This window comes from Pristiophorus japonicus, chromosome 2 (genome assembly GCF_044704955.1).
Source record: "Pristiophorus japonicus isolate sPriJap1 chromosome 2, sPriJap1.hap1, whole genome shotgun sequence".
NCBI classification, from domain to species: Eukaryota; Metazoa; Chordata; class Chondrichthyes; family Pristiophoridae; genus Pristiophorus; species Pristiophorus japonicus.
In genome coordinates this window covers 85,156,147-85,177,596 of record NC_091978.1, presented here as the reverse complement: position 1 = coordinate 85,177,596, position 21,450 = coordinate 85,156,147, and the positions used below count along the sequence as shown (strand labels likewise).

The window sequence follows — 21,450 nt, the reverse complement described above, 5'->3', positions numbered from 1 at the left end:
CACCCTTTCGGGCTGTGAATTCCAGATCCTAACCACTCGCTGCATTAAACAAAGATTCATCGTGTTGCTTTCGGATCATCTGTCTGGTTCTTGACCCTTCTGCCTACTCTACTCTGGACCCCTCAAGATTTTGAACATATCAAATCTCCCCTTAACCTTCTCTGCTCTAAGGAGAACAACCCCAGCTTTCCCCAGTCTAGCCATGTAATTGAAGTCACTCCTCATCCCTGGAACCATTTTCGTAAATCTTTTCTGCACCCTCTCGAAGGCCTTCACATCCTTCCCAAATGCAGTGCCCAGAATTGGACACTACTCCGGTTGAGGCTGAACCAGTGTTTTATAAAGGTTCATCACTTCCTTGCTTTTGGAGTCTATGCCTCTTTATGAAGCCCAGGATCCCGTATGTGCTTTTAACTGCTTTCTCAACCTGCCTTGCCACATTCAATAATTTTATAGAATAGAATCACAGAAATTTATAGCAAGTAAAGAGACCATTTTGGCCCATTGTGTCCTATCATCTAGCCTAATCCCACTTACCAGCTCTTAGTCCTAAAGATTACAGCACTTCAAATGCACATCCAAGTACTTTTTAAATGTGGTGAGGGTATCTGCCTCTACTATCCTTTTGAGGCAGTGAGTTCCAGACCTCCTCCCACCCTCTGGGTGAAGAAATTGCCCCTCAAATCCCCTCAACTTTAAATCTATATCCCCTGGTTGTTGACCTCTCTATTGGTCCTTATTCACTATCTCGGCCTCTCAATTTTGTATGTCTCCTCTCGGCCTCCCCTGTTCCTGGAGGCAATTTCTGTGCACATGGTTATCCAGAACACAGGAAGCATCTTGGAATTTCCACATGGCACAGGAATTGCAGACAATGAGTCTCTGCAATCCCATCATTTTACTTAAGTGTATATATGGTTGTTTCGTGTTGCCTTACTGCTATTTATGTATACTATGCTTTTATTCAATGCAATTTGAATCCCTTTAATGTTGGTATCCTCTCCTGTCTGAACTAATTAATTACTGATTTATATATTTGCTGTTACCCCTGGGTTTGAAGTGCTTGAGACCCCCTCTGCACTGAATTCACATGTTCACCAAATTCCTGTGGGAAGCCACACCATTTAGCATATGCTCATACAAGAGCTTGCTTACTGGAAGAGTAACAAATGTTTGCAATAATTTGCCAGCCTGGCAAAAGCATTAATGACATTCAAAATGCTGCAAAAGAATAAGGACATTTGAGAGTTGGGTTTCAATGGGCCAATTCTTACGTTCTAATGCTCACAACACTTGCAGCAAGCATAGATTCTCTCAAAGGTATCTGGGAACATGATTTGGATTACAATACCAGAGAGGAATGTATGAGATAGAAACCTGTCCACAACCTGAAGTTACATAGCATCTACAGGACAGAAATAAGCCATTTGACCCAAATGATCTATGTATTTATATGGCCAGAGTGAGTGCTCGATTTACCCGCTTTCTTTTTGTTCCGGTCCTCTTCTCGATCTTGTATTCCACACGAACTTCCTCTCACTCGATATCTCTTCCCACCCTGTCCCTGTATCCCACTTGTTCATCTGCAATTTATTTAATGAGAATAGATGTAAATAGCAAATTAAGGTCAATATTGAGAAGTGTTTGGGGGTAGTCATTATTCTTTACTTAGAACATATTAGCAGGAGTAGATCTCACAGCCCCTTGAGCCTGCTCTGCCATATAAGATGGCTGATTTATGACCTCAACTCCACTTTCTTGCCTGATCTTCATATTGTTTGATAACTAAAGAGTCCAAAAATCAATCTATCTCTGCCTTGAATATACTCAATTACTCGAAAGGGCTGTGGATGCTGAGTTGAGAATTCCCAAGATTCACAACCCTCAAAGAAATTCCTCCTCATCTGTCTTAAATGGCTGACCCCTCAGAATCTTGTATGTTTCAATAAGATCACCTCATTCTTCTAAACTCCAGAGATTATGGGGTCAAAATTGCCCCCTCTTTAAGGCCCATTACCCTTTCTATGTACATAGAAAATAGGTGCAGGAGTAGGCCATTTGGCCCTTCTAGCCTGCACCGCCATTCAATGAGTTCATGGCTGAACATGTAACTTCAGTACCCCATTCCTGCTTTCTCGCCATACCCCTTGATCCGCTAGTAGTAAGGACTTCATCTAACTCCTTTTTGAATATATTTAGTGAATTGGCCTCAACAACTTTTTGTGGTAGAGAATTCCACAGGTTCACCACTCTCGGTGAAGAAGTTCCTCCTCATCTCGGTCCTAAATGGCTTCCCTCTTATCCTTGGACTGTGTCCCCTGGTTCTGGACTTCCCCAACATTGGGAACATTCTTCCTGCATCTAACCTGTCTAAACCCGTCAGAATTTTAAACGTTTCTATGAGGGTTCCCTCATTCTTCTGAACTCCAGTGAATACAAGCCCAGTTGATCCAGTCTTTCTTGATAGGTCAGTCCCGCCATCCCGGGAATCAGTCTGGTGAACCTTCGCTGCACTCCCTCAATAGCAAGAATGTCCTTCCTCAGGTTAGGAGACCAAAACTGTACATAATACTCCAGGTGTGGCCTCACCAAGGCCCTGTACAACTGTAGCAACACCTCCCTGCCCCTGTACTCAAATCCCCTCGCTATGAAGGCCAACATGCCATTTGCTTTCTTAACCGCCTGCTGTACCTGCATGCCAACCTTCAATGACCGATGTACCATGCCACCCAGGTCTTGTTGCACCTCCCCTTTTCCTAATCTGTCACCATTCAGATAATAGTCTGTCTCTCTGTTTTTACCACCAAAGTGGATAACCTCACATTTATCCACATTATACTTCATCTGCCATGCATTTGCCCACTCACCTAACCTATCCCAAGTCACTCCTCGCAGCTCACACTGCCACCCAACTTAGTGTCAGCTGCAAATTTGGAGATACTACATTTAATCCCCTCATCTAAATCATTAATGTACAGTGTAAACAAACAGCTGGGGCCCCAGCACAGAACCCCACTAGTCACTGCCTGCCATTCTGAAACGTCCCCATTTACTCCTACTCTTTGTTTCCTGTCTGACAACCAGTTCTCCATCCATGTCAGCACACTACCCCCAATCCCATGTGCTTTAACTTTGCACATCAACAGTACGGTAAGGCTTTCCCGACCGGGTTTCCAGTCGCCCAGTATTCCCACCCCGTTGGGCACACACCAACCCCTTCATGCCCCGCAGGAGCGGAGCTGCCAACCATTGGTACCTGACAGCTTTTCCCAGTGGCTGGGCGCACATCTCCCCTTAAAGGGGAGGGTGCATCGCCAGGGTCGACAGTTTATTTTGTCTGCCAACTCTGTAGTTGGTGTGACAATGGCAGGTTTGGCTGGTCCACCAACAGGCAGCCCGGCAACCCCTCTTGTGGGTAGCTGCAGAGCTCATAGCAGCCCACCCCTTTAACTGAAGGGGAGTGACATTGCTACGCGCTAGCGCCGCGCTGATGACACCTCCATCCTGCTCCCAACGCATTTCCTCCCCTCTGCCTCCAATTTTTTTTAAAAAAGAGGGCAATTTTGATCGATTCTGGTTTCCTATTCCTACCAAAGTGAGTAACCTCACATTTACCCACATTATATTCAATCTGCCATCTTGTTGCCCACTCACTTAATCTGTCTATATCCCTTTTCAGGCTCTCTACTTCCTCACAGTGTACATTCTCTGGGATGAGAGGGTTGTCCTATGAGAAGAGATTGAGCAGACTGATGAGGCTGTGGAACTTGCTTGCTTGTTGAGATGAATAGCATAGATGCATTTAAGGGGAACTGAGACAAGGAAGAAAGGAACAGAAGGGTATGGTGATAGGGTAATACAAAGTAAGGTGGGAGGAGACTTGTGTACAGCATCAACATTGTTGGAACAAATGGCCTTTGTACTGTTAAATATTACCTAACATAGAATCTTGTATAGAATTAAGAGGCAAGTGGGTACCAAGCCACAAGCCTGAAGAGCAAAGCTACAGTATTTTTTCTTGAGCTAGAAAGAGGGGTCAGCGAGTCATTGAATTCAAAGGCCAAAAAAGTAGCATCAGTAAGAGTTGTATTTTTTCAGCTGGGAAGAGCAGGCACTGGGGGAGCACAACATGGGATTGGGAATGGCAAGGGTGCACAGCACCTAAACAAAGAAAGCAGGTAAATAGAGCACCCAAAGTGGTGAGTTGGCAGGGAAGGGAAGAAGTGCAGGGGGCATGCATGGTGACATAGAAAATAGGTACAGGAGTAGGCCATTCAGCCCTTTGAGCCTGCACCACCATTCAATAAGATCACAGCTGATCATTCCCTCAGTACCCCTTTCCTGCTTTCTCTCCATACCCCTTGACGAAGGGCCATATCTAACTCCCTCTTGACTACATCCAATGAACTGGCATCAACAACTCTCTGCGGCAGGGAATTCCAAAGGTTAACAACTGAGTGAAGAAGTTTCTCCTCATCTCAGTTCTAAATGGCCTATCCCTTATCCTATGTCCCCTGATTTTGGACTTCCCCACATCGGGAACATTCTTCCCGCATCTAACCTGTCCAGTCCTGTCAGAATCTTGTATGTTTCTATGCAATCCCCTCTCATCCTTCTAAACTCCAGTGAATAAAGGCCCAGTTGATCCAGTCTCTCCTCATATGACAGTCCCAGCAGCCCTGGAATCAGTCTGGTGAACCTTCACTGCATTCCCTCATGAGTGGATATTTTAGGATAAACAAATGTCAGTTGGCCTCAAGCCCAATTTGAGCAGATATTCTCAGAGTTGGAAGCAGAGTAATTTTGGCCATGAAGAGTAAGCAGATGGAAAAGAACAGACCCAGCCGTAAGACCTAATAGAGCTGCTACTTGCAGGGGAAGTGAGATATTTTTCATATGGAACAGTGAGGGGTGGATGGGGAGTATTTCACCAGGGCCCCAAGACTCAAGTTTTGACATTTTTGTAGCTGAAAACAGGGAATTTAGAAAATAAATGGACAAAGTTAAAGTTAATAAAAATAATTTTAAAAACTGGTTTGGAGTTAACTATTTCTGTGAAGCAATTTGGAGCCCCAAGTTCTCTACCCAAGAGAGGAGTCAGGAAGTGTGCAACAATGACATCTAGTGGCCAGATGGCTACAACTGTAGTAGAACCATTTTGAACTCAGATTTTTCCATTATAATGTTTGCCATATTGCCTGGGATTTTTTCTACTATAAATATTTACATAAAAAGGATGATAGAAAATTGTAGTACAAGGTTTGTAGAATGGAAATATGTGCCACACAAGACCTTTAATAGCATGTAGAGAAATATGTAACATTCTCTGTCCCAGGAATAGCATACAGCTGAATTTTAGCTTTAAATATATATTTGGTGTTAAAACCACTCCAGACCAGCAATAAGGTACCATATTGATCGACACATTGATTGGGAAAATTCAACTCTTCTCCCAGGAAATAAATTTATCAACTGACATGCGTGCTGCAACTCAAACAGATGTTTGATGGCCAGTGACGAATCTCTGCTACATTACCCAAATGGCAATTATGCAGGCAAGCTTTGACAGTCCATGTCAACAGCAACTTGCATTTACATTGTGCCATTATTGAAGGCAAACATCCCAAAATGCTTCACAGAAGTGTAATTAGAAAAAAAATAGACACTGAGCCAAATGAGATATGGGGAAGGGAAAACAGGTTTGGTCAAAGTGGAGGATTTTAGGGGGGGCAGGTTGGGCACTGTTCTTAAAAGGTGAGGGAAGGAGCCGGAGAAGTTTAGGAAAGGAATTCCAGAGTGTGGGACCAAGGCAGCTTAAGGGATGGCCGCCAATGGTGAGGCAAAGGATAGGGAGAATGCACAAGAGGACAGAGCCATTAGAAGAGAGAGTTTGAGAGAGGGGATTATAGGGCTGGAGAAAGCTCTGATTAAGCAGAATAATAAAAGAAATAAGGAAAAAATGGAAGAGACGGGAATCGGGTAGTAACAATGGGACTGAGTTGAAATGTCAATACATGAATGCAAAGCATTATAAATGGAATTGGGGAATTATAAGTGCAAGTTACTATCAGGATGTGGGCCATAGCTTTGGCTTCATAACTTGACTTGGGGCAGGACTGGGAACTAAATATACCTGGCTATAATTTTTTTTTAAAAAGAGATATCAACGCGGCACAAATGGAGGAGGGATGGCATTATTAAATAAGGACACTACTATAAAAACTAAAGAAACGAGATGGAGTCCTTCTGGATTGAAGAGAGAAAAACAAGGCTCTGCAACAATATTAAACGTCTATTATACACTGCCAAATAATTAAGAAATGTGTAGACAGATTTGTATAAGTAATCATGCTGTAATAATGAAAGACTTTATCCAAAGATAGGCTAAGATAATGCCAACAATAGTGATCAAATGGGGGGGGGGGGGGGTTCATCAGATGAATTAAAGACTGTTTGCTAAGTCAACACGGTGTATTTGGATTTCCAGAAGACATTCGATAAGGTGCCACATAAAAGGTTACTGCTACTGCACAAGATAAAAGTTCACGGGGATGGGGGTAATATATTAGCATGGATTGAGGATTGGCTAACTAACAGAAAATAGAGTTGGGATAAATGGGTTATTTTCCGGTTGGCAGACAGTAACTAGTCGGGTGCCGCAGGGATCGGTGCTGGGGCCTCAACTATTTACAATCTATATTAATGACTTGGATGAAGGGACTGAGTGTAATGTAACCAAGTTTGCTGATGATACAAGAATGCAAATTGTGAGGAGGACTCAAAAAAATCTGCAACGGGATATAGAAAGGCTAAGTGAGTGGGCAAACATTTGGCAGATGGAGTATAATGTAGGAAAATGTGAGGATATCCACTTTGGCACAAAAAATAAAGCAGATTATAATTTAAATGGAGAAATATTGCAAAGTGCTTCAATACAGAGCAACCTGGGGATCCTTGTGCATGAAACACAAAAAGTTAGTATGCAAGTACAGCAAGTAATCAGGAAAGCAAATGGAATGTTGGCCGTTATTGCACACGAAGAGTACTGCGTACAGTTCTGGTCTCCTTATTTAAGGAAGGATATACTTGCATTGGAGGCAGTTCAGAGAAGGTTCACTAGTTTGATTCCTGAGATGAGGGGGTTGACTTATCAATTGTAGGTTGAGTCTATACTCATTGGAGTTCAGAAGAATGAGACGTAATCTTATCGAAACATAAGATATTGAGAAGGCTGGACAAGATGGATGCAGAGAGGATATTTCCACTCATAGGGGAACTAAAACAAGGGGACATAGAATCAGAATAAGGGGCTGCCCATTTAAAACTGAGATGAGGAGGGATTTCTTCTCTCACTGGGTTGTAAACCTATGAAATTCTCTGCCCCAGAGAAGTGTGGAGGCTGGGTCATTGAATATATTTAAGGTGGAGATAGACAGATTTTTGAGTGATAAGGAAATAAAGAGTTATGGGGAGCGGGCAGGGAAGTGGAACTAACTCCATGATCGGATCAGTCATGATCATATTAAATGGCGGAGCAGGCTCGAGGGGTCAAATGGCCTACTCCTGCTCCTAGTTATTGTGTTACAAGTCTAATGTGAAAAGCTGCACTACTAGAACTGATTCTGGGTAATGAGCCAGGACAAGTAAGTAGGGATACATTTAGGGGTCAGTGACCATAACATAATTAGGTTTACAGTACAATAAAGTAAGAAACAGATCAACTAAAGAGTAAATTCCAGAGTGATGAAAGGGAACTAAGCCCACATTAACTTAACAGCAAAGCTGGCAGTAGGGAACATTTAAGTGTGAGATAATTAGGATACAGACTAAAAGCATTCCGACCAGAAGTAAAAAGGATTGAAGGGACAAAGTCCAGGGATGAATAAGGATTTTAGTTCAAAGTTAAAGTCTAAGATAGAGGCAGACAATAAATTAAGGCTAGTAATACAAATGAAAACCAGGAAAAATACCAAAAGCTTTGAAAAAGCTCAGACTGAAAAAATTGATATGAATATGAAAGAAGCCTGCGAGTCATCATAAAGGGGAATACCAAAGAATAATCAAAGAGTTGGAGCCATCAAGGGACAAAGAAAGTAATCTTAAAATCATCAGCATCATAGGCGGTCCCTCGTATCAAGGATGACTTGATTCCACATCAAAAAAGGGATGAGTTCACAGGTGTTTCAATGAAGAACCTAATATTCCAGGTCCCGAACTATATCCTAAAGGGTGGAAGATGCCTGTGCGAGGATTTTTTTAATGTGTGGTGGCCGTTGCACACCAGTCACCACACGGGCTTGACAGAGCTCGGTCTTGGTCCAGTGGTAAGGATTGACCAAGACGACTGGAGACCAGCTCTGCTGCACGGACCTAGTGCACACACATCATAGGCAGTCCCTCAGAATCGAGGAAGACTTGCTTCCACTCTTAGAATGAGTCCTTAGGTGGCTGAACAGTCCAATACGAGAGCCACAGTCCCTGCCACAGGTGAGACAGACCGTCGTTGAGGGTAAGGGAGGGTGGGACAGGTTTGCCGCACGTTCTTTCCGCTGCCTGCACTTGTTTTCTGCATGCACTCGGCGATGAAACTCGAGGAGCTCAGCGCCCTCCCGGATGCACTTCCTCTACTTAGGGCGGTCTTTGGCAAGGGACTCCCAGGTGTTAGTGGGGATGTTGCACTTTATCAGGGAGGCTTTGAGGGTGTCCTTGTAACGTTTCCTCTGTCCACCTTTGGCTCGTTTGCCATGAAGGAGTTGCGAGTAGAGCGCTTGCTTTGGGAGTCATGTGTCTGGCATGTGGACAATGTGGCCTGCTCAGCGGAGCTGATCAAGTGTGGTCAGTGCTTCAATGCTGGGGATGTTGGCCTGGACAAGGACACTAATGTTGGTGCGCCTGTCCTCCCAGGGGATTTGTAGGATCTTGCGGAGGCATCGTTGATGGTATTTCTCCAGCGACTTGGTGTCCACTATCCATGGTCCATGTCTCTGAGCCATACAGGAGGGCGGGTATTACTACAGCCCTGTAGACCATGAACTTGGAGGTAGATTTGAGGGCCTGATCTTCGAACAATCTTTTCCTCCGAAGGCTGCACTGGCGGACACATATCAGTGTGGGCTGGCCCATGCTGCCTGTGGGCCCTGATAAAAACTACAATTTTTCCCACCTCACCCAGTCATGGTACTTACCTGCATCTTCAATGATGCAATATTTTGTCTCTCAACTCTTTCTATTCCATTTGGTATCTAACATACATGCACATCCTCTCTCATTCACCACGTCTCAAGTAGCAGCCTCCCTACTGACTGTCGGGTACCATTCCCTCGGGTCTCTGGCTGCAGCCTCCTGCCAATACCCATTGCTCCCACTCGCTGGCCAGGCAGTCAATCTGGCCAGCTGTTGGGCAGAAGCTGAACCAAAAGTATTCAAATGAGGCCTTGGCGTTAAGATTGACAGGGTCTCAATGTGCCCAGCCTTGCAGGGTTCATCATCTATTGGGCTCCCCCTGCACCATTCCCGCCTCCCCATTATCAGGTTAGTAGCTTCACTTAGTCAGAAGGCTGAGAGTTCAAGCCTCACTCTAGGACTAGAGCACATAATGCAGGCTGATACAGTACTGAGGGAATGCTGCATTGCCAGTGGTGCCACCTTTCACATGAGATTAAACTGAGGCACCAACTGTCTGTTCAGATGGGCATAAAGATCCAATAACATTATTCAAAGAGCGCTTTCCTCCTTCAAGCTAAATCATTTTAAAAAAAGACCATGTGGTTATTCATTCAGTGGTGCTTGGGAGACCTTGCTATATCCAAACTGGTTGCCACATTTGCCATCGTCTTTCGGACGAGATGTTAAACCCGCTCAGATGGACATAAAAAATCCCATGCCACTATTTTGAAGAAGCACAAGGGAGTTCTCCCTGATTTCTTGGCCAATATTTATAACTCATCACTAGAAAGCAAATTGGCTGCCGTGTTTCCTACATTACAACAATGGCCCAGAAATCCCGGTCGGCTGCTTCCCGCGGCTGATCGGGTAAAAAACCTTCAAAAAGAAGCGCACTTACCTGAAGCTGCTGCGCCCACACGAGTTCCCGGTCTCGAGACCTCCTCTGACTGCGCGTTGCAGCGCGTGCACGTCAGGACATGCGCAGGGCTGGAGCTGCAGTCACATGGCTTTGGGCAGCCAATCAGGTAAAGTATGTTCTCATTCATAATAATGGGAACTCTAAGTTGGAGTTCCCATTATTATGAGAACCCCCCAAAAAACATTAATAAAAAATAGAAAGAATACGCTACATATTTAACATTAATTTAAATTAAAGTTATTAAAGTTTATGTATTAATCTTAAAAGAGAGAATAAAGGAACGGCAGAGATATTTAAATATTGTGCCTTTGTATTTCGAGGAAGGTGAAGGAAGGACTGCAGGAATACAACATGGAGGAACCAGTAAACAATTATTTCTAACACATATAAATATTAAAAAGGCAACTATTAGAGTATTTGGACTTAAAATTGATTAAAAAGAATCATCAAGGAATACTAGGAGTATCCAACCGTCGAGAAGGGTGTCACAGCTAGTTCGTGAGCCACATATAAAACTACTGAGTAAGTTTTCCTTTGAAAAGGTTTAGAAGCCTTGCTCTTCGACAGCACACTTCTGTGCATGCAGTCCACAATTTTCCATTTAGATGGACATAAAATTATGGGCTGCATGTGCAGTTTCCGGATAAGTGCTCACACCATTTACCCTCGTAATAAAATTTCCAACAATTTAAATTTAAAACAAATATTGAATCAAAATAGTATTCAAAAAAAAAATCACAGAACTTGCAGTGTGTGTAGTTCGACACTGACACTTGAACTAAAAATCAATGCCCATATCAATAAAAATCAGACATGTAAAAAAAAACTGGACCGAAAAGCACAAAACGTAAACCATGTTTTTAGTTTTAAAAATAAAATGCACTGCCCCAGGCCAGTCATATCAAATACAGAATTCAGTTTGTTAAGTATATAATTTTTGCTACAAATCCTTGAGGTTGCATTAACAAAGTGGCTAGTACAGAATACTAGGGAAACAGACAAAACTAAATCCAGCTATCCATTGAATGAATACAACCTCGCTTAAAAATACTAATTGCCCAATATTATCAACAGGTGACAAAAGTACCAGTTCTGAAAATCCATTGGACTTTGCACAAACAACTTCCATCGTCTCCCCGGTCTTTTCCATCGCCTCTGCGATCTCCAATGTTCACTCTCGTTTCTTCTGCTGAATTCAACTTTCCTCGGTCCTGAGCATTGGTAAACACTGTTCTGATTGATGGAAAAGTCACTCCCCACCCAACTCTCTTGTTTTAAATCCACTGATAAGGAACATTAGTGGGGGCAACCATCTGCCCTGTGAACCTCAAACAGGTGAAGCCAACAGAAGAAATTTGTGCTTTAAAAAAAAAACTGTCCCGGAGCTTTGAGGGCTGGATAGTGAGACTGTGGGCCAGAGCTGAGCAGTGGGCCATGTATTGGACATCCCTGGTCTACATTATAGTTAGGGAGGTTAGTGATGAAATAGCAGGCACACTAATAATTATTCATCAAAATTTCTTGGAAACTAATATTGAATTCAAAGCACTGGAAAACAGTGAATGTTACACCACGACTCAACAAAAAAAGGATGCTATAATTGTAGTCTACTTAGCCTTATATTGAGAATGGATAAACTGTTAAGAGATCAGAATAAGGAATAACCAGCAGTCAACACACATTTCTAAAAGCCAGGTCGTATTTGATTAATTGCATAGAATTCTTCAAGGTAATTACTAAGCATATAGACAAAGGGATTACAGTGCCCGTGGTATATTTGGAATTCAAAAAGCATTTGATAAAGTGCCACATAGCTTTAATACCAATGGGATTAATAGCAAAGTGGCAGCATGGATAGAGGGATACCTGAAGCAGAGGACAAAGTAGGAGTAAATGGAGGTTTCTCAGCTTGGTAAGTTGTAGCTAGGGAATCTGTTGGGACACCTTGTCTCCCATATGCATAAATGGGCACGGGCAGAGGGACTTCCCATATTGCCAGCAGCAAATTAGGAGGAATTGCAACTGAGGAAAAATGTGAGAGTTTGAAGAAGTGGAGAAAGCAAATATACAACGATGAATAAAATAACAAGGATGTACAAGATCAGAGTTGGTAGTGCAGTTTTGAGCAAAAAAGGTACAGTCTAGATTTGCTGGGATGATATCAGGGGTGAGAGGATATAACTGATGAGAATCTTGTAAAATTAGGATAATGTCCATAAGAAGAGGTTAATGAGGATCTAACAACTGTTCAAAGTTTTAAAAAGAACAATGATAGATTAATTTCACTGATCAGGAAGAGAAGCCATAAATTTAGGATTAGTACTGAAAGCATTAAAAGGAAGACATTTTTCAATTACTTAGAATGAGGAATGTATTACCGTAAGCGATGACTGAACTGTAATTAATCATGGCATTTTAGAGAATTAGATAAATATAAAGACAAACAATAAATGGCATGGGGGGAAACCTGGAAATGGAATTACAATAGATTTGATGTGGAGCTGGCACAGGCATGATGGCCACCTTCTGTGCTGAAATTTCTATGATTTAATGTGGAACTTTTCTTAAGATTTCTTCTGAAAATTCAATTAAATTAACAATTAATTTCTCAAAGAATCCCAATAGATTTGAGTCATGATGCATTCCTTCTGATTACATGTCAATTACTCCACAGGTACATGGATCGATTGCCAGCCTGTTACAGAACCTGTCTGATTTTCATTCCATTGCATGGAAGTTATGTCTTTAAATCACTGGTTAGGTGGACCCCAGCTGGAGTAGTGTGTCCAATTCTGGGCACCACACTTTAGGAATAATGTCAAGGCCTTAGGAGAGGATGCAGAGGAAGTTTACGAGAATGGTACGAGGGATGCGGGACTTCAGTTACGTGAAGAGACTGGAGAAGCTGGGGTTGTTCTGCTTAGAGCAGAGAAGATGAAGGGGAGATTTAGTAGAGGTGTTCAAAATCATGAAGGGTGGCAGAAGGGTCAGTAACGAGAGGTCTCTGATTTAACATGATTGGCAAAAGAACCAGAAGCGAGAGGAGATTTTTTTTAAAAAAAACACAGCAAGTCATCATCTGGAATGCACTGCCTGAAAGGGTGATGGAAACAGATTCAATAATAACTTTCAAAAGGGAATTCGATACTCAAAAGGGAAAATTTTGCAAGGCTATGTGGAAAGGGCAGGGGAATGGGACTAAATGGATATCCCTTTCAAAGGACTGGCACACGCACGATGAGCTGAATGGCCTCCTCCTGTGCTACATCATTCTATGACTATGTGCAATGCCCTTCAGCATTTATTCCTACAGTTTTCTAGGTTCAGGTCTGTCTTTCAACAGGATAACACCTCCTATTTTCCAGTCCTCAGGGATAGCTCCTTTATTTACATTATTTAAATATTTTTCTGATCTCCACACTCATTTCCTTTAGGATTCTGATATGTACTCCATTTTCCAGATATCTTGCAGGCTTATAATTGTGTGTGTTTCCTTCCAACATATGCTTCATTGATCCCTACAAGTGTTACAGATTCCTGAGCCAAAATCTATTTTCATTTATTTTGGGGTGTCTAGAATTGCCTTTTAAAGACTAATTTTCAACTGGCAAGATAGAAACATAGAAACATAGAAAATAGGTGCAGGAGTAGGCCATTCGGCCCTTCTAGCCTGCACCGCCATTCAATGAGTTCATGGCTGAACATGCAACTTCAGTACCCCATTCCTGCTTTCTCACCATACCCCTTGATTCCCCTAGTAGTAAGGACTTCATCTAACTCCTTTTTGAATATATTTAGTGAATTGGCCTCAACAACTTTCTGTGGTAGAGAATTCCACAGGTTCACCACTCTCTGGGTGAAGAAATTCCTCCTCATCTCGGTCCTAAATGGCTTCCCCCTTATCCTTAGACTGTGTCCCCTGGTTCTGGACTTCCCCAACATTGGGAACATTCTTCCTGCATCTAACCTGTCTAACCCCGTCAGAATTTTAAACGTTTCTATGAGGTCCCCTCTCATTCTTCTGAACTCCAGTGAATACAAGCCCAGTTGATCCAGTCTTTCTTGATAGGTCAGTCCCGCCATCCCGGGAATCAGTCTGGTAATTATGGACGAGGAAGGCCATTTGACCCATCTTAGCTCATCCATCCAGAATGATCTTAAAGTCTTGCACCATCCAACTTTTAAATGATTTCAAGGTTTTCCTCGGTCCATTCTGTGTATTAATTACCCTCTGAGTAAAGGAAATCTCTCGCTTCAGTCCTAAATTTGCTTTTTACTCGTTTGATCCGTGGCCTCTTATCCTAGTCTCAATGTCAACTCCATTCAGAAGTACATGCTGTGTTTTTTTCCGAACCAGTTCATTTTGTCTGCATTAAATTTCATCTGCCATTATTCTGCTCACTGACATTTTATCCAACACATTCTGTAATTTCTGAGTTGCATCCATCAATCCTAGTTTGGTATAATTTGGATGACCAGTCTTGTGTATAAATCCAAATTTTTTTGTTGTTGATTCCAATCAACAATGGACAAGTTTGTTACTCTCCTTGTTCTTAAAACATTTATTTTTCTTTTGTCTCCTCTCTGCTGAAGTTGCTACTCATGCTTAGATTTGGTTCAATGGCCCCAGAATCCTTTTACTACCTTATCCAAATGGCTATTCTTCACAAAGTATCAGCAAGTTTTTTGACCACAAGGTCCCTCACCACTTTAACCCGATAGTAACACAATGCTCAGGAAGAGAGCGCATCTTTGACACTAAATAATGATTAGAAGTGGTAGTTCTGGCTGCTATTTCCTCTTTAGTTCCAAGAGGACTGAGACTAATTTCAGTACTGCATCATTGCCATGGTTGATGAAGATGTGACTCATCAGAGACCAGTGATCAAGTCTCGTTTCTCGGTCTGCACTGCTGTATACCTTGTAATGTGCTGTATTCACCAAGTAAGTCACTGGAGAGCTCACATCACATTTTCATTTCCTTGCATCTTTAAAATATTTCTGTTTGATCTTTAAAGTTTGTTGTGACTTCTTCATCAGAGCTGCTTGAAAACTTCAGAGGCCCATGAGAAAAGAGTTCCCTAAATCTCATCACCACAAAGCTAGGTTGAGACAATTATGTTGCTAGGTCTTTACAGCTGCTCATCAATGTAACAAACTCAATTTCTGACAGCAATTTTATTAAATGGGAAACTGAAATTTTAGTAAATGGCTAACTTAAGGTATATTGAAAAGTAATGAAAACCCTGTATATTTCATAACAAAACCAGCATTTTTATTCACATTTTATTAGTAGATGCAAAGACAAAGTAATCTATAGCGCAGGAGACAACACAAAATGCTTTAGATTCCTACAAGGAAGAAAAAAATTGCAGAAGAGAACAAAAGAAAAAGTCAAGGAATCTCAGCTGGAAATAGAACTATCATGTTATTTAGTGCACTGTATTGGTTTCCAATTCTCTATTTAATATAATTCTCTGATCTATTATCATTGCTTTACATCATGTAAACGTGTTTGTCAAGTGAAAAATCCAGCGACTGCAAAAAAAATAAATAAGCTAAGATCTAGCAAACATCAGCACTAATATTAGGTGTGACCATTTTTAAACCAAATTCAGGGACTTTTTGACCACAATTTATTTAAAAAAAAGAAATTGAGAAAACTTGATTGAGCTCAGCTAATGATAGAACTTCTACAACTACAATAAAAAAAAACCTCAAAATGCAAATTGATGGAGAATGCAGTGTACTCGAGGACTGTAAAAACTGCCAAAGGAAAATCTAGAGATTAACATATTTAAGAATCAAAAAGCAGTAGGCTACACACTCCCCAATCTCCCCCCCCCCAAAAAGAATATTTCACCACATAGTTAAGAAAAAATATCAAGAGGTGCACACTATGTGACAGGAGCAGCTTAACCTTGGCAGTCCATTTTACTACTGAGTGCTACAAGTCTCCATATTTCCCCACTCACCCCCCTCCCCCAACAAAATCAAATTACTGGGCTTACATAGGCTTCCATGACAGGAAGGGCGTAAGAACCGGGTGTGAACAATTTTTTTTGAAGAGAACGAGCAGATCCAGTTACATGATATAGTGGGATTATAGTATGGAGGCTTCATAGACAATCTGTGGAGTTAAGAGGTCCATTAAAAAGGAGCATTTCAAGACCCACACAACAGGATGCAGCAGGTGACAAGTTCTGTGCTGGGCTGTTGCTAGGTTAGTGCTGCTCCCTTTCTGGCCTGTGTACGTCATGACTCCTCGTTTCCAGAGTCCTCGTCATCGTAGCAGTCAGCGTCTTCTTCCTCTTCCTCCTCTTCGTCTATATCGTCATCATACAAATCATCATAAAACAAGTCTGAACTGTTGTCATTGGAAGGCACTTTGGTCTTGATGCAATATTCAGCCAGTGTGGTTGGAACCTTCACACCATCCTTTTCAGCTTCAGCCTTGGTTGAGAGCACTTGTTTCCTAACAAGAAAGCAGTAAGATGGTAATAAATAATTGACTTATGCTAAGGTTAAGTGCACTGAATTTCCATTTCAATCTGTAGAACAGAAAGTACCTCACTGTGCAGAAATCAACATTCATTGTACCTCTCCGTCCACTTCATACATTGACAGCACCTCAAACTGCTTGGCTATCAGATAGCCCACTCATTCCATCTGCACAACATGAAGAACCACGCCCTGATTTCACTCCTAAATGGTCTGGCTCGAATTTTAAGATTGCGCCCCTTGTTCTGGATTCTTTCACCAGTGGAAATAGTTTATTTGTATCTACCCGATTGAATCTTGTCATTTTAAAGACCTTAATTAGCTTACAAAATACCTTCCAAAAACAAAGAAAACTAGCTAAAATCATATTTCAGTAATTATGGGATTAACAGAAAATGACTTGAGCAATTTGGTGAGCAGTTGTAAATCTGAAACCGGACACTGGATAAATGCCACATGATTATGTGGTTTTAAACTTGCATTAATACAACAAGGTTTTGCTGGTCTGCAACAAAGAACCCTATAAACTGAACAGAATACAAACCAGGTTTTATGCAACCTATCCTCACAATTTAACCCTTTAAGCAGGGATATTCTGGTAAATCTGCACCAAGGTTGATGTATATTTCCTGAAATGTGGTGTCCAAAATTTAACAGTATTCAAGATAGGGTCTGACCAAGACTCTGCACAATTGAAGCATCAGTTGTGCAGAGTCAGTACTCCAACCCCCATTTGAGATAAAGCCCAACATCCCATTAGCCTTTTTGACTACTTTTGTAAAAATTACAATAAAAGGTCAAACCCCCAAGAATATAGCAGTAATTTTAGACATCAAATAAGAGTTCGCAGCTGTCATCACAGCACTTTTTTGGGGTAAAAGATGAAGTTAAGAATAGGGGGTTTACCTTTTATTCAAAATACTTGCATATTTTACACTGGAATATGTCAGAAGCTTATTTTTAATCAAATCCCATTTAATAAGTAAATTTTCTTACCTGTCAGAAGCCTCATTCTCTCAGGTTACTCTGTGATACCAAATGGCACCTCCCCCTTAACAACATCGGCAGCCATGACTTCAGACCAGACTGAAAGCTGAACCAGAGGCAAGGAACTGCAGAATTCACACTATTGAGACCCCAGGATAAGTTTGGGCAGTGTCAACCCAGTTCCAAGTGGGCCCAGGAAGAGCATAAAACTCCCCACAAAGTACCATAAAATTGGCAGTCACACCAGAAAGGTTAAAGCAAATGGTTGCTAGGGGACTGGAAAAGTTAAAAACAGTACAGGAGTACAGTATCCTGCATTGTTGGAGCCAAGAAAAGGAAAGGTTTATCCCAATTCTTGCTGCACTATACCTGGACGGAAAAAAATTCCGTTCTCCAATGCTAACATCCCCGCCTCAATGAGCACAACATTTCCCACAAAAAAAACTGAGCTGGAAGTTCATATAATGACTGAAAATGTTAAAACTGGTAGTTTGCAAGATGGATTATATAGGTTTGAAGCTGAAGCAGAAAAATAATTTCAAAGTTTGCAGATAACAAAACTCAAAAATGTGGTAAAGTGAAGAGGATAGTAGCAGACTTCAGGACATAAACAGACTGGTGAAATAGGAAGAAACATGGCAGATTAAATGCAATGCAGAGAAGTGTGAAGTGATACATTTTGGAAAGAAGAATGAGCAGAGGCAATAGAAACTAAATTGTGGAATATAAAGGAGGTGCAGGAACAGTTTGCATACACAAACCTTTGAAGGTGGTAGGGCAAGTTGAGGAAGCGGTTGAAAAAAACATATGGGATCCTGGGCTTTATAAATGGAGACAGAGAGTGCAGAAGCAAGTTATGCTAAATCTTCATAAATCACTGGTTTTGCCTCAGCTGGAGTATTATGTCTGATTCAGGGCACTACACCCAAGGAAAGATGTCAAGCTTTGGTGGGAAAAGGTTATAGAGAAAGATGTTTTTAATTAGAAAAACACATGCTGGGGCATTTCTTAGTGCAACTTGGCCAAAGTTTGTACATTTATAGCCAAAAGACAAGCCCAAATCAAAAGGCGCATTTTCCAACTGGCTGTATTTTCTCAGTCCCTTGAAATGCAGAATCAAACAGCCAAATCTATTGCTTGATTACTAGCATTTAGACCTTTCAATTTTTGCAAGCTTCAAACTAGGAACTGCAGAATAGTGGCACGATATTAATTTGCTTTGTGGGGCACACCAACAGTATTGCACATCCCACTACTGTGGTTTATGATGCTCCTTTTACAGCTTCAGCCAGTTTGCATACTAATGCTTTTGTGCCCGTCATGTATTCAACTGTCATTGTAACCCATGTGTAAGCTGACCTAAGTTGTATACCTTGAGAACACTGACCACAGGGGGCGAACTTGTGGGAGATACTCCTAACCTGGACTTTCTGGTATAAAAGGGGAAGCTCCACCCACCGTCTGCCTCTTGAGGTCTCAGTAATAAAGGTAACTGGTCACAGTGATCTTTTTTCAAGTATGGGCCTCGTGTGCATTTATACTGCATAGTAAGGACATATTATTGGCGACGAGAAACTGGGATTTAAACCACACGAGCATGGCCACTAGCAGCACAGAAGAGAGGTACTGTGTTGGTGATGGTTGGGACGACTTTATTGAGAGACTACAGCAAAGTTGTCACTAAGGAATGGTTGGGACAAGATTCGGCCAACAAACGCAGGGCTCATCTCCTGACGGTTTGTGGATCCAGAATGTACTCCCTGATGAAGGACCTTCTAGCGCCAGAGAAACCGGCGGACAAGACATTTGAAGAGCTCAGTAAGTTCATTGGGGAACACCTTAAACCGGTGAGCAGCATGCACATGGCGAGACATCGGTTTTACATGCACCAGCGGCGAGAAGGCAAAGCGTTCCAGACTTCGTGGCAGATCTCCGGCGACTGGCGAGTCTATGTAAGTTCCCAAATGCATGCAGAGCGGAGATGCTGCGAGACTTTTTTTATTGAAGGCATCGGGCACGCTGGGGTTTTCAGGAAACTGATTGAGACCAAAGACTTGACCTTGGAAGCGGCGGCTATGATAGCCAGACAATTATCTCATGGGAGGAAGAGACCAGAATGATATATGGCAAAAAATCGTGACTCAAATGCGACAAACGACCAGGGAGTCAACATTGTTAACGCGGCACACAGTTCTCTAGGCAGACAAGGGCAATTGGACATGCTCCAGCATGCAGTCGAACCCAAAGGGGGAATTCAACAGAGACAATGGCTAGCTGAACGGCGATTCATGCCATCGCAATGCACAATGCGGCCAGTAATGGGGCCATCAACACCTGTTAATGGTGCGCTTAAGGACAGTTACAGAGACAGTCAGAGACGATCGACTGGTAATGGACCTTTTGTTTCCAACAACGGGGCCTCCAGCTCATGCTGGAGGTGTGGAGCAAACACCCAACCGGATTTTGCAGGTATCAGCAATATACCTGCAGAAACTGCAACGTCAGCGGTCACTTGGCACGTATGTGCAGGAAGCCTGCAGCCAGGTTGATGTACGAGGAGGACGGGCCCGATGTAAGCCCTACGAGGCCAAATGAATACTGTGGGAAATCGCCGGAAGCTGAAGTTCAGCGAGTTCATGTGGAGCACATATACAGTTCATATACCAGGACGCCACCGATAATGATGAAAGTGCTCCTCAATGGCATCCCAGTATTAATGGAGCTAGACACAAGGGCCAGCCAGTCCCTGATGAGTATCAAACAGTTCGAAAGGTTGTGGGTGTCCAAGGCCAGGAGGCCAAAATTATTGCCGATTGATGCACTGCTACGAACATATACAAAGGAGATAATTCCAGTGCTGGGCAGCTCCACGGTAATCATGACCCACAAAGATTCGGAGAACAGGTTGCCACTCCGGATTGCCCCAGGGGACGGTCCCGCACTACTGGGGAGGAGTTGGCTTACTGTCGTGAACAAAAATGGGCGATGTCAATGGAATTTTTTCTGCGGAACGAGTATCATGCTCACAGGTCCTGGACAAATTTGACTCATTATTTCAACCCGGCATTGGCATTTTCATGGGGTCCAAGGTAGGTGATTCACATAAACCCGGACGCTAGGCCAGTAACCACAAGGCCAGAGCGGTGCCGTACATGATGCAGGAAAAGATAGAATGCGAATTGGACCGCCTGCTGAGGGAAGGCATCATCTCGCCAGTCGAATTCAGTGATTGGGTGAGCCCGATCGTGCCGGTGCTCAAGGCGGATGGGTCGGTCAGGATATGTGGCGATTACAAGGCCACCATCAATCGTGTGTCACTCCAAGACCAGTACCCCTACCGAGAGCAGAGGACCTCTGCGACGCTATCCGGTGGCAAACTCTTTTCAAAATTGGACCTGACCTCAGCTTACATGACCCAGGAGCTGGCGAGTGAGTCGAAGAAGCTGACCACCATCACGACACACAAGGGGTTGGCTGTTTGAGTATAACAGATGTCCGTTCGGAATTCGTTTGGCTGCTGCGATCGTTCAGCGAAATATGGAAAGCCTCCTCAAGACGGTGGTTTTTCAAGACGACATCCTCATCACGCGATACCGAAGAACACCTCCACAACCTGGAGCAGGTGCGACGCAGACTGGACCGGGTAGGGCTGTGACTGAAAAAGGCCAAGTGCGTCTTCTTAGCTCCAGAGGTAGAATTCCTGGGGAAGAGGGTAGCAGCAGACAGGATCAGACCTACTGCATCCAAAACGGATGCGATCCAGGGAGCACCCAGACCCCGTAACACGACGGAGCTGCATTTGTTCCTGGGGCTCCTGAACTATTTTGACAACTTTCTTCCCAAATTGAGCATGCTGTTAGAGCCTCTACACGTGTTCC

General features: G+C 42.7%; 1 protein-coding gene across 1 annotated transcript in view; it reads right to left on the bottom strand.

Moving 5' to 3' along the window:
• Positions 1–15,330: 15,330 nt before the first annotated feature.
• Positions 15,331–21,450, bottom strand: part of ube2r2 (ubiquitin-conjugating enzyme E2R 2) — a 185,934-nt gene continuing 179,814 nt past the window's right edge. The window contains exon 5 of the mRNA XM_070868076.1: positions 15,331–16,559. Coding sequence (XP_070724177.1) covers positions 16,340–16,559 — 220 coding nt within the window. The 3' untranslated portion in view covers positions 15,331–16,339. The remainder of the gene's footprint in view (positions 16,560–21,450) is intronic.